The sequence below is a fragment of the Nematolebias whitei genome, chromosome 13 (assembly GCF_014905685.2).
Source record: "Nematolebias whitei isolate Nwh7 chromosome 13, NemWhi1, whole genome shotgun sequence".
In the NCBI taxonomy this organism is placed as follows: domain Eukaryota; kingdom Metazoa; phylum Chordata; class Actinopteri; order Cyprinodontiformes; family Rivulidae; genus Nematolebias; species Nematolebias whitei.
The window spans coordinates 40380637-40392865 of NC_056510.1; the positions used below are offsets into that span (position 1 = coordinate 40380637).

The 12229-nt window shown below is 40.9% G+C and overlaps 2 protein-coding genes across 2 annotated transcripts; one reads left to right on the forward strand and one right to left on the reverse strand.

The window, feature by feature from the left end:
• The first annotated feature begins 8134 nt into the window (after positions 1-8134).
• Positions 8135-8963, forward strand: LOC119419717 (gamma-crystallin M2). The gene is made up of 3 exons (XM_037687105.1): positions 8135-8206; positions 8297-8539; positions 8637-8963. Exons 1-3 carry the CDS (start codon positions 8174-8176, stop codon positions 8913-8915), a joined length of 555 nt encoding a protein of 184 aa, XP_037543033.1. The 5' UTR covers positions 8135-8173; the 3' UTR covers positions 8916-8963.
• A 1379-nt stretch (positions 8964-10342) lies between these two features.
• On the reverse strand, positions 10343-11464 carry LOC119419322 (trace amine-associated receptor 13c-like). The gene is made up of 2 exons (XM_037686631.1): positions 11286-11464; positions 10343-11159 (listed from the first exon to the last, which is right to left on the reverse strand). The coding sequence occupies exons 1-2, from the start codon at positions 11459-11461 to the stop codon at positions 10343-10345; spliced, it is 993 nt and encodes a 330-aa protein (XP_037542559.1). The 5' UTR covers positions 11462-11464.
• Between the last annotated feature and the right edge of the window lie 765 nt (positions 11465-12229).

Consider the following 12229-nt stretch of genomic DNA (forward strand, 5'->3'; position numbering starts at 1 on the left):
TATATATATATATATATATATATATATATATATATATATATATTTCCCTTCCCTTTACATATTCAAAAATAATAATAAACTAAAGTAAACTAGGTCACAAATTCCACAACATGTTCAATTAGTCTCATTTGTTATTTTCTGTTGTGCTGTCAACAAAAAGTACATTATAACAAATATTCCCCACAACTAGATATTTTACTCACTCATTCAGTGTTATCTTTTCCACACACATTTTTTCACTTCCTGCACAATCCTCGCACCTTGTGTCTTTGAACACACCCACACCCACACAAACATTTACACACACACACACGCACGCACGCACGCACGCACACACACACACACACACACACACACACACACACACACACACAAACATTCATTTGTGTTTTTACTACAAAGCGAGGACCAAGTAAATAGACCAGCAGTACTGAAGAATCTTTGGCATATATCAGTGATATTAGTTAGTTAGTGATTAGTTCTGCTCTGCTGCATGTTTCACTTCCTTTAACCTGTTGGGTAAAACTGTAATCGCATGCGCGTAGAAAAAGACCCTTCCCTTGGTTAACACATCATTGTCAACATTGTACTGTAACATTAAACATTCAATCAGCTGTAACAAAGGGGAAAAAGTTTAAACCACTAAATTAGTTCAGGTTGTCCATCACAGCTCCGGAGTCCTGTGCCTGTAAAGTGTAGGTTCCCCCTTTTCAAATATAATATTTATAACAAATTTATTCTGCAATTCCTTAATGTAGATGTCATATTCCATCACAGACGTGTCAGATCATCAGAAGTCCATTAGAAACAGATTTAACCTGTAAATGAATAATAAGAGTCAGCACTATCTTTACTTGTATGCATCAAAACGAGTCTCACATGTTTGACTAAATTTGTACAAAAAATGATGTTGGAACTAACCCAAACGTTCAGACAAAGAGGTGGATCCAACAGGAACATTTTGATCAACTATTATCTAGCAACCTGTTACAAGACACCTCTGTTGTAGTGTTATTAAATATGTAGGTGTTTGTAATTACCGTTTCAGCTCTCATCATTGTATGAACAGTTAAAACTCTAATCTAATATGTAAGTTTTATTTTGTAATGTTTTAGCTTAAATGCACCAAAATTCTGTTCTGCTGTATTTTCCTTATTTCACTCCCCCTTTTTGAAACAGGAGGCAATCAAAAATCCTCCTGTTTCAAAAAATACGTTCATAACATGAAGTCCACCAACAGAACACCGCTCGGGTTCAGATCAGAGAGGGCATTCCTCCCAATCACGCCTCTCCAGGTCACATTGTCATTACCCACGTGGACATTGAAGCCCCTCAGCAGAATACAAGAGTCCCCAGCTGGCGCACCTTCCAGCACCCCTGTCAAGGACTCCAAGAAGGCCGGATACTCTGAACTGTAATTCAGCGCGTAGGCACAAACAACAGTCAGAGCCCGTCCCCCCACACGAAGGCGAAGGGAAGCCACCCTCTCATCTACCGTGGAAAACTCCAACACACAGGCACCAAGTTGGGGACTACAAGTAGACCCACACCAGCTCGACACCTCTCACCATGGGCAACTCCAGAGTGGAATAAGGTCCAACCCCTCTCAAGGAGATCAGTTCCAGAGCCCATGGTGTGCGTCGAGGTGAGCCAAACGATATCTAGTTGGTACCTCTCAACCTTGTGTACAAGCTCAGGCTCCTTCCCTGCCAGAGAGGTTGGATTCCCTGCCCCAAGAGCTAGCTTTGGTAAGCCAGGGTCAGAGCGCCAAGGTCCCCGGCTTCGGCCACTGCCCATGGCATCATGCACCTGACTTTTATGTCCCTTCCTGCAGGTGGTGGGTACACAGGAAGGCAAACCCAAATTGATCCTTCATGCTTAGCCTGACTGGGCCCCATGGGCAGAGACCCGGTCACTGGGTGCTCGCTGACGAGCTCCTCCCCCAGGCCTGGCTCCAGGGTGGGTCCCCGGTAACCCAGGTCTGGGCAAGGGACACTGAGTTCCTTGAGTTGTTTTGTCCATAAGAATCTTCTGAATCGTTCTTTGTCTGGCCTGTCACCTAGGACCAAACTGCCTTGGGAGACACTACCAGGGGCAATTATAATTGTCCCTGACAGCATAGCTCCTAGGATCATTCAGGGTTTGTAACAACATTATGATATCAAATGATTCTGGTCAATTTGTGGTACTTGTACTCCTGGACCTTACTGCTGCTTTTGATACTGTTGACCACAGTATCTGTATATCATGGCTGGAACAGTGGGTTGGGATTACAGATGCTGCATTAAAATGGTTCCGCTCATACCTGAGTGGCAGGAGCTTTTGTGTCAAGGTTGGTAATAATGTATCCACCTCATTGCCTATTTCTTGCGGGGTCCCACAGGGTTCAATTCTTGGACCCCTTCTGTTCTCACTCTATTTGCTCCCACTAGGGTCCATCCTGAGGAAACATGGTCTTTCATTCCATTGTTATGCTGATGACTGTCAGATCTACCTGCCTGTGAAACCAGCAAGCGTTTGCTCTATTCACCCTCTGTTAAAATGTCTGGACGACATTAAGGCCTGGATGGCGTCAAATGTCTTAAGTTTTGATGATGAGAAGACTGAAGTCATTGTATTTAGCCCTAGCTCAACTGCCACCACTGATCCTGTCAACCTGGACTCTCTTCAGCCATATCTTAAGCAGTCTGGTAAAAATCTCGTGATAGTTTTAGACGCTGACCGTTTGAGAAACAAATCAACTTTGTTCTGCAGAAAAGCTTCTTCCAACTAAGACAGGTAGCTAAGCTCAAGCCAGTGTTGTCCAGACCCGACCTTGAGAAACTAGTCCATGCCTTTGTCACGACCCGATTGGACTATTGCAATGCACTCTATGTTGGAGTCAGCCAGGCCTCTATCGCACGTCTTCAGCTTGTCCAGAATGCTGCTGCTCGGCTTTTAACCGTAACTAGTAGGTCTGAACATATTACACCCATTCTGTCCTCCCTTCACTGGCTCCCTGTGCGTACTATGATAGTCTTTAAAATTCTTCTGTTGACCTTCAAATGCCTAAATGGTCTCGCACCCCTTTACCTCTCTGAGCTACTGGGACCGTACGTTCCCTCTCGGGCCCTCAGATCATCTGATCAGCTGCTTTTGGCTGTTCCTAAAACAAGACTGAAGCTCAGAGGAGGTCAGGCATTTTCAATCATGGGTCCCAAACTCTGGAACAACCTGGCCCCAACATTAGGCAGGCCACCTCCCTTCCTCACTTCAAAACCCTGAAAACAATCCGCTTATGCACGTCCTCACCACTGCTAAACTCAATGCAACAGGTGGTTGTCGGATATGTCAGTGTATGACCTTGATATAATCTACATGCCTGGCCGGAACAATATAGATGCAGATCTTTTGTCCAGAATGGAAATTAGAGATGAGGCAGAGTGGCAAAGTATCTCACACTCTGGCAATAAGCCAATCTGTTATCATGTTGGGGCTCTTGACTCTTTTAAAGACTCACCCACATACATTGAGCCACTTGGACCTTCTCCTGCTTGCATACCTGAAGTGTATGCCTACCCAACATGCATGGAGCTCAACACCATAAGTCAAAATGCCCTGACAAGAACTGCTCACAGCCCAAAGTCAAGACACAGTAATAACGACTACCATGTAGGCCATAAACTCTGGCAAGTGGCCAGAAGATATAAAGTCTAGTCCTGAGATGAAAACCTTGAAAAGAGTCATTGCAAAGCTAATCATGAAAGATGGACTGCTACACCGTGTGAGTACTACTCATACAGGAAAACAGACAAACCAACCGATTTAAGGATAATCATGCTTAAGTCAATTCATGATGACCATGGCCACCTAGAAGTGGAGAAAACAATTGACATGCTCAGGAGCAGGTTCTTCTGGCCCAAAATGACCATGCACGTGGAGCAGTACATAAAAACTGTGGATAGTGCATTCTAAAGAAAACACTATGTCAAAGAGCTACACCCCTACACCAGATTGTGAGGACAGGCCCCATGGATCTTATCTGCATAGATTTCCTTTCTATGGAACCTGACTCAAAGTGAATAAGCAATGTGCTTGTGGTAACAGACCACTTTACGAGATATGTCCAAGCTTTTGCCACTAGAAATCAAACTGCCCTTACAGTTACCAAAACTCTGAAACAGTATTTTATTCACTACAGCTTGCCTGCACATATCCATTTGGATCAAGGCAGAGATTTTGCATCCAGACTCATTAAAAAACTTCTGCAAATGCTGGGAATCCGAAAATCACAGACAACACCATATCATCCCCAGGGCGACCCGCAACCAGAGCGGTTTAATAGAACACTACTGTTAATGTTAGGCACCTTGATTCAGGGAAAGAAATGTCAATGGAGCCAGCATGTTGTCCCTCTCGAACATGCTTACAATGGTACCAGATGTGACTCAACTGGTTACTCCCCACATTTCCTTATGTTTGGGTGAGAAGCCAGGCTCCTTGTTGATCTGTGCTTTGGTACCTGCCCAAATGACAAAGAGGTAACCCAGCATTCAGCTTATGTTACAAAGCTAATAGAAGACTTACAAAAGGCTTATAAAATGGCTACCGGTGTCTCCACCAAGACTCACATTTGCAACAAGAAAGCCTATGACAAAATATTAGGATTCCAGAACCTTCAACCAGGAGATTGAGTCTTGATAAAGAACCTTGGTTTGAAAGGAAAACACAAACTTGAAAATTGTTGGAATGATATTCCTTATGTTATACTTGAGCAACTGCCCAACGTCCAGTGTACAAGTTGAAACCCCAAAATGGCAATGGAAAAATAAAAAACACTACACAGAGATAATCTCTTACCAGTTGGAGATCTTGTGAGATTCCCTATGATGTAGTGAAAAGGGGGGACAAAATCCTCCTACCCAAAGAAATCTTTGCAGCAAGCATACTCCTGTAGACCATTCAGCAGAAATGGAGAGTGAGCTGTCGTCTGAGTTTCAGTATGCAAGACCACAAAGGTCCTATAGAACATACCTTGAACAGATACTCAAGGAGAGGAATGAAACCAGTCATGACATACCTGAACAGACTGGCAGAAACATGTGCATGAATGACAATGTCTCAGAAGGAGAACATCCTTTTGGAGAGGACCATGAGCAAGTTAGTGCCCCTGAATCAAACTCTGAGCCTGAAGTCCTTACAACATAGTATGGACACAAACACCTTCTAGACCTAGAAATACAGTTAAACTTGTTGTCAAAATTACTTATGATCAAACAGGCAAATCTAGAGATCAACCTCTCACTATAGTAACAAAGTCCATGCTCAATAATCCAGGTATACAATCCAACATTTTTCAGTCAGGTCATCTGGACAGTATCTTTTTTTTGTGCTGAAACGTTTCGCCTTTGGTCCGGAAGGCTTCATCAGTCAAGGAAACACACAACAAAACTGATTCTTCCCCCAACAGCTTACTCCAAAGTGGAAAAAAAACAGTTCTGCTTGTGATAAGATGGTCTCTTTGGTACCCCCCCTCCTCCATTGCCGGCCCTCTTCCTTGTTGACAGTCTTGTCAAACTGGTTGAAAACAACAAAGTCCATGCTCAATAATCCAGGTATACAATCCAACATTTTTCTCACTATAGTACAGAGGTGTACACATTGGTAAAACTAAATCCTTCTCATAGTTGTAATTGTTTGTCTAAGAGGACATCGGACATTTAGAAGGGGGAGGGTGTAACCCAGACAAATAAATGAATACATTGATTAAATTAATTAAATATGTTACAGTTTAAAGAAAATTTTTAAAACTCTGTTAAATATGTTGTAAATATAGCTTAAATTGTATTTAATTTATGTTGTAAAAGGCTTAAAAACTGCTTAATTACATAAGCATAAGTTAAAAGCAAGTAAAGTATAACATTTTGTTGGTATATTTTATTCCCGCTGTATTGTGAAAAGCTAAAGAAAGTGTGAGCAGTCAGGGGTAGAGCTTGACAAGAGTGATGAGGAAGCCATGCACAGCAGAGGCTACAGGTGTGCTGCAGCTTTGAGTAATTAAATAATTTTCCTGATTGTTAACCCAGTAATTGGTAAAAGACACTTGTTTAATATTTTTTGGGACAGCAATGTACATTTCAGCTTGACATTTGTCCTGTAATTCTGTTTTTGTACTTTGAGGCAGTTTAACATTGAACATTTATCATACCCTAGCTAAGTGAATGCTGTACAGGAAACCTAATTTAGCTTGCTCAGCTTACTAAGGAGACTGCCTCTTCATCATTCCGGTGTGGATGTGAAGATTAGTCATAACTGGAGTGTTTATAGAATGCCAGAAGAGTGCCTTTGGATTTTTTTTTCCTACTCTCAGACATTGGTCATCGGAGTTAAACCTTGGACCAGCAGATGGATTGCATCGCCATCTTAAGACATCATTTGGTTTTCCTCTTCACCTGAACTGGGACCAGAGTCTGTATGTACTAAACTACTAAATCAGGTACTGCTTTGTTTTTTTTATTTGCTCATAGAGAGAAACGGACATTACATTTTTGGGCCTCACCGCTCCCAAGCTTCGCTCAGGCCTGCAACTTTAAGGTTTTAGATCTATGCCGGCAGGTGTGTGTTTGATTGGTGAGCGGGCCCCCTCACATAAAGTTGAGGATTTACAGTGAACAATCTGACTACAGATGCAGTTTTGCGTTTTGTTTGTTTTGTGTATGTTATTCAAAGTTTAAAGTCACATGTTCAGTAAACTGAATTCACATTTACCTCATGGTTTGGTTATTTTTAGTTTAAAAGGGTGTGTGTGAGATGACTACGGTGTGTATTGAAAGGAAATTATGAGATAATTGGGTGTGTTAAAGTGTAAAGGTGAGCTACATTACATATGAGCAGACAGGAGCCCAGATGGTTGGATTGTGTTCTCTAGGTAAGCCCTAATGTGTGGATTTTCAGTTTGATACAGTGTTTTGTTCTCGCTGTGTTCAGGAAGGAGAGAGGGGTGGGTTCAATCCGGGTCAGTTTTTTGGGTTTTGTTGTTTTTGTTACCAGGTAAAGGCTTGTGATTTTCTCTATGTAATTTAGTTTTTGGTTGTTCAATTACGACCAACGTTAAGAATGTTGCCCACTCTGGTGGCTGCCCAGTTAAACGTGTAAACTGGAATGTAAAATCTCTTAATGTTCCAGTAAAATTCGGAAAGATTATGTCACACCTAAAACAGCTACATTCTCTTATCTCCTTTTTACAGGAGACTCACATGCTTTCTGCATATAGTGGAAAATTTGGTTAAAAAAATGGTCTGGTCAGGTGTTTCCATCTAATTTCCAATCCAAATCAAGAGAGGAAAATAAATACAGTGGAACTTGAACTTGGACTACTGTATCCCTACGGGAGGCTGTGGCTGAGTGGTTAGAGCAGTCGTCTTCCAATCTGAGAGTTGGGGGTTTGAATCCACCAACAGTCACATGCCAAAGTGTCCCTGGGCAAGACACTGAACCCCTCATTGCCTCTGATGTGTGTCCCATCAGTGTGTGAATGTGATGAAGCTCTGATTAGTCTCTTTAGAATGATTTGTTGAATTAGTAGCTTTGTAGAGATCTAGTAGAGAGCTGTATGAATGGGTAAATGAGGACACAGATTGTAGTGTGAAGCGCTTTGAGTATCTCAATAAGATGGAAAGGCACTATATAAGTACAGTCCATTTACAATATACCTCATGCCATATAGAGAGTAAAAACATAAATGTGTGTATTTTGATGAAACTGTGTTGATTTATCTAACATGTGCAGTTCAAAATGTCTTGTCATGTACAATACTGATAGTTGTACAACTATGAAAACTAGTTTTAAATGGTGTAATTTACAAAGAGAAGAAAATATCTGAGATTTGATAACTAAATTGAAAATGTTATGTAACATACAGGAAATAAACACATTTCCTAAAAGTCACATAGGCCAGTTTATTCACATATTGTGGGAAAGTACTGTTTGTACTAGGCAAAAATGGCCTTTCTAAAGACAAAAAATGAATGTAACCTCAGCATTCTGTAGAGCTCTAATATAAGTTGCTGAGTTAGGGGTTCCATGAAGGGTGCTGGGTCAGTGGTTCTTTACAACTGTTCAGGTATAAAAGGGAAGGGTTAAACCAGGTAGGAGAGCAGCACTGGAGCAAGAGCAAAAACTCATCTCTACCAATATGAGCAACACAGACATGAGCATGAGGGGGAAGGTACAAAACTTTATTTCACAGTAGATTGTATATTTTGCCAATAAGGTGGTTATGTAGTTTTTCAAAATAGAACAATTCACTCTTTTCCAGGTTATCTTCTATGAGGACAGGAACTTTCAGGGTCGCTACTATGAGTGCATGAGTGACTGTGCTGACATGCATTCCTACCTGAGCAGGTGTCACTCCTGTAGGGTGGAGAGTGGCTGCTTCATGGCCTATGACCGTCCCAACTTTATGGGAAACCAGTATTTTTTCAGGAGGGGTGAGTATTCTGATTACATGAGCATGATGGGCATGAGGGACTCCATCAGGTCTTGCCGCATGATCCCAATGGTAAGTTTTAAACTCTTCTGTTTTTCAAAATTAAAATTACTGTGTTTGAAAGAACAAAAATATCCTTTGACTATCATTTGTCCAATGGTTGTTACAGTACAGAGGATCCTACAGAATGAGAATCTATGAGAGGGAGAACTTTGGTGGTCAGATGTATGAAATGATGGACGACTGTGACCACATCATGGATCGCTACAGAATGTCTGATTGCATGTCCTGCCATGTGATGGACGGCTACTGGCTGATGTACGAGCAGCCCCACTACAAAGGCAGGATGATGTACATGAGGCCCGGAGAGTACAGAAGCTTCAGGGACATGGGATTTGGAGGCATGAGGTTCATGAGCATGAGAAGAATTATGGATACTTGGTATTAAAGGATTAATGTACAATATTGCGCAATAAATAAATCTGAATGCACTTTGGCTTAGTGTACTTTGGCTTATATTTTCATAGATATTAGGACACAGTATCATACATTAAATATTTATTTTTGAATTAAATGTGATTTGTATAAAACCTGAACCTTAAACCATAAAGTAGCAAGATCAAGAGTATAATAATAATTTTGTAAATCTATACTCACTAAATTAGTGTATTTTAGCCTCACTGCATTAAAAATATGAATCTTAAAATACAGGACAGATTATTGTGATTACGACATAAAGCATTACTGCACAATATTTTATATATTTTATAGCAATATAGTTTCAAATACAAAATAGTCCATCTATCCATGCATTCATCATCCATCCATCTATTATCTTTACCTGCTTCTTCCTTTTCGGGTCGTGGGATCACTGGTGCCCATATCCAGCAGTCACTGTGGGGGAGACGGGGTACATCCTGGACAGGTCACAAGTACATCACAGGTACAAAATAGTCCATTTCAGAATTTTGTGATTATCTGGAAATTAAAATATATTTTACCATCTAATTTGCAAATAATCACAAAATTCTGAAATAGACTATTTTTTACCTGTGATGAATTGTGACAGGCAGCACGGTGGCGCAACTGGTAGAGCTGCTGCCTCTCAGCAAGCAGGTCCTTGGTTCAAATCCCAGTCCGGGGGCCTTTCTGGGTTGAGTTTGCATGTTCTCTCCGTGCATGCATGGGTTTTCTCAAGGTACTCCGGTTTCCTCCCACAGACCAAAAACATGCATGTTAGGCTGATTGGTAACTCTAAATTGTCCCTAGGTGTGAATGAGAGAGTGAATGGTTGTTTGTCTCGTTTGTCTCTATGTGTCCCTGTGATGGACTTGTGACCTCTCCAGGGTGTACCCTGCCCTTCGCACAGTGATTGCTGGACACGGGCACCGGCGACCCCCGTTACCCAAACTGGAAGAAGCGGGTAAAAGATAATGGATGGATGTATTGTGACCTGTCCAGGGTGTACCCCCTCCCCCACAGTGACTGCTGAATATGGGCACCAGTGATCTCATGACACAAAAAGGAAGAAGCAGGTAAATATTATATGCCCCTTTTCCATTAGTAACAGTACAGCACAGTTCGACTCGACTCGGCACGATTCCATGGCTTTTCCACTAATAACGGTGGAATAAATAAAAATAATAAAATAATAATAATAACAATAATAATTATTAACATTTTAAAGCTTATACAAGACCTAACCTTTCTGCAATTTTTGTAAAATAACAATTAAAAATATATGGATATTATTCAAAAACAATTACATTAATTACATAAAACAAATAGAATGCATGAATTTCATGTAAAACATAATCAAAACTGAGATACAGTTAAGATGCAGATTTCTGCCTTATTTAAGGGGGTGGATAATTTCTACAGTATGTTGATGTCGCAGGAGCCAGGCTGTAGTATCTGCAGAGTGACAATGAGTTTAACAGTTTTTCTGAACCAGGGGTAAAACAGAGCATAGATCACTGGGTTTAGACAGGAATTTAAATAAAAGAGAAAGAACAAATAAGATGCATATGATGTACTGGTTAAATCAACTTCAACAAGAGAATAAATGTAATAAGGGCAGTAGCATATTAGATATACGACAACAAGAACACCAAGAGTCCTGGCTGCTTTTAACTCAGAGTTCATAGTTTTTAGTTTAATGGAATGCTGAAGTGTGACAGCTGTAACATGAGAGCGCATGGCACGAGCCTGAGACACAGCCACCATAAATACTCTCATGTACAGAAACACTATGATGGCAACTGGTATAATGAAGTTCAAAATAAGGTCAATAGTACCAGTAACATAATTTATGAAAACTACACATTCCCCCAAGCAGGAGTTATTCCTGCCTGGTTGAACCAATTCATCTTTCATAAAGAAAAGGCTGTAGAGACCATACCAGAGCCAAGACAGACAAACCCAACGTTTGACTCTTACTCTGGAGATTCTGATGGAATACTGCAGAGGGTCACAAATAGCAATATAGCGGTCAACTGATATGAGAATAATGTTTCCAACCGAAGCCAAAGGGATGTGCCAGGTCAGATAACAAAATGCAGCACACATGATATCCCCAAGAAACCAGCAGGTTGTGTTTTTGAAGATTTCTAAAGGCATCAGCAGGAGACCAACAAGAAAGTCGGAGACAGCCAGAGAGAGGAGAAGAATGTTAGTGGAGGTGTGGAGCTGCCTGGACAAAAACAGAAAGAAGAAAAATAACGATGTGCACATTATTTAATCAGAGTACCAGTGTACAAGTTGCATTGTCAGCATGTAAATCTGGCCATATATCTACATTTATCAACTTGATCTTTGCCTGAAATGTGAAACTGAGATGATGATGAGCAGGTTTAAAGCTGCAGTGATCAGAGAGATGAAAGACTGCATTATGTTCTGAAACACAAATTCAAACCAGTGAAGACTTGGCTTCCTGCAGGAGTTGTTGAAGAGGTGTGGAAAACAGAATTCTTCTCTGCCAATGATCTCCATCATCTGACGAGTAGAGCTCTCTGACCAGATGTTCACAGCTGATATACTTTTCACCATATCCCTCCCATATCTGCATTTAAGTCTCTGTGGATTACCACTGCACTGACATTTGTTCAGGCTTTTTATTTTTGACTTGCTGCATTCATTTATGGTGATTCAAAAAACAAATAAAGTTTGATCTTCACTCAGGATTACTTAGATTTTCCCAGATACTTTTGACTTAGAGTAGGTTGTGTGGAGATAGCTAAACCATCCCGTGTCACCTTCATCCACTTAATCCACTTGTTTTGTACTTTTAATGTTTATTCATCTTGCCTCTAGATGACACCTGAAATTCAAAAATAGTTGGGAAGCTGTGTCAAATGTAAATTAAAAATAGACTGAAATAATTTACCAGTCTCATATAAACATGTTTTATTCATAATAAAATAGCATAAACATAATAAATCTGGAAACAAAAACAAAATAAAAACATTTTTAACTAAAAAAAAGTTGTTTTGGAATTGGGTCAGCATAGTGGCACAGTTGATAAAGCTGCTGCCCCTTAGCGAGCAGGTTACTCTGGTTCAAATCCTGGTCTGGGGGCCTTTCTGCGTGGAGTTTGCATGTTCTCTCCGTGATGCGTGGGTTTTCTCCGGGTACTCCAGTTTCCTCCCACAGACCAGAAACAAACATGTTAGGCTGATTGGTAACTCTAAATTGTCCCTAGGCAAGGCTGGCCGCCTGGATAAGCAACATAAGCGGCTGCTTAGGGCCCCGTGGCCATGGGCC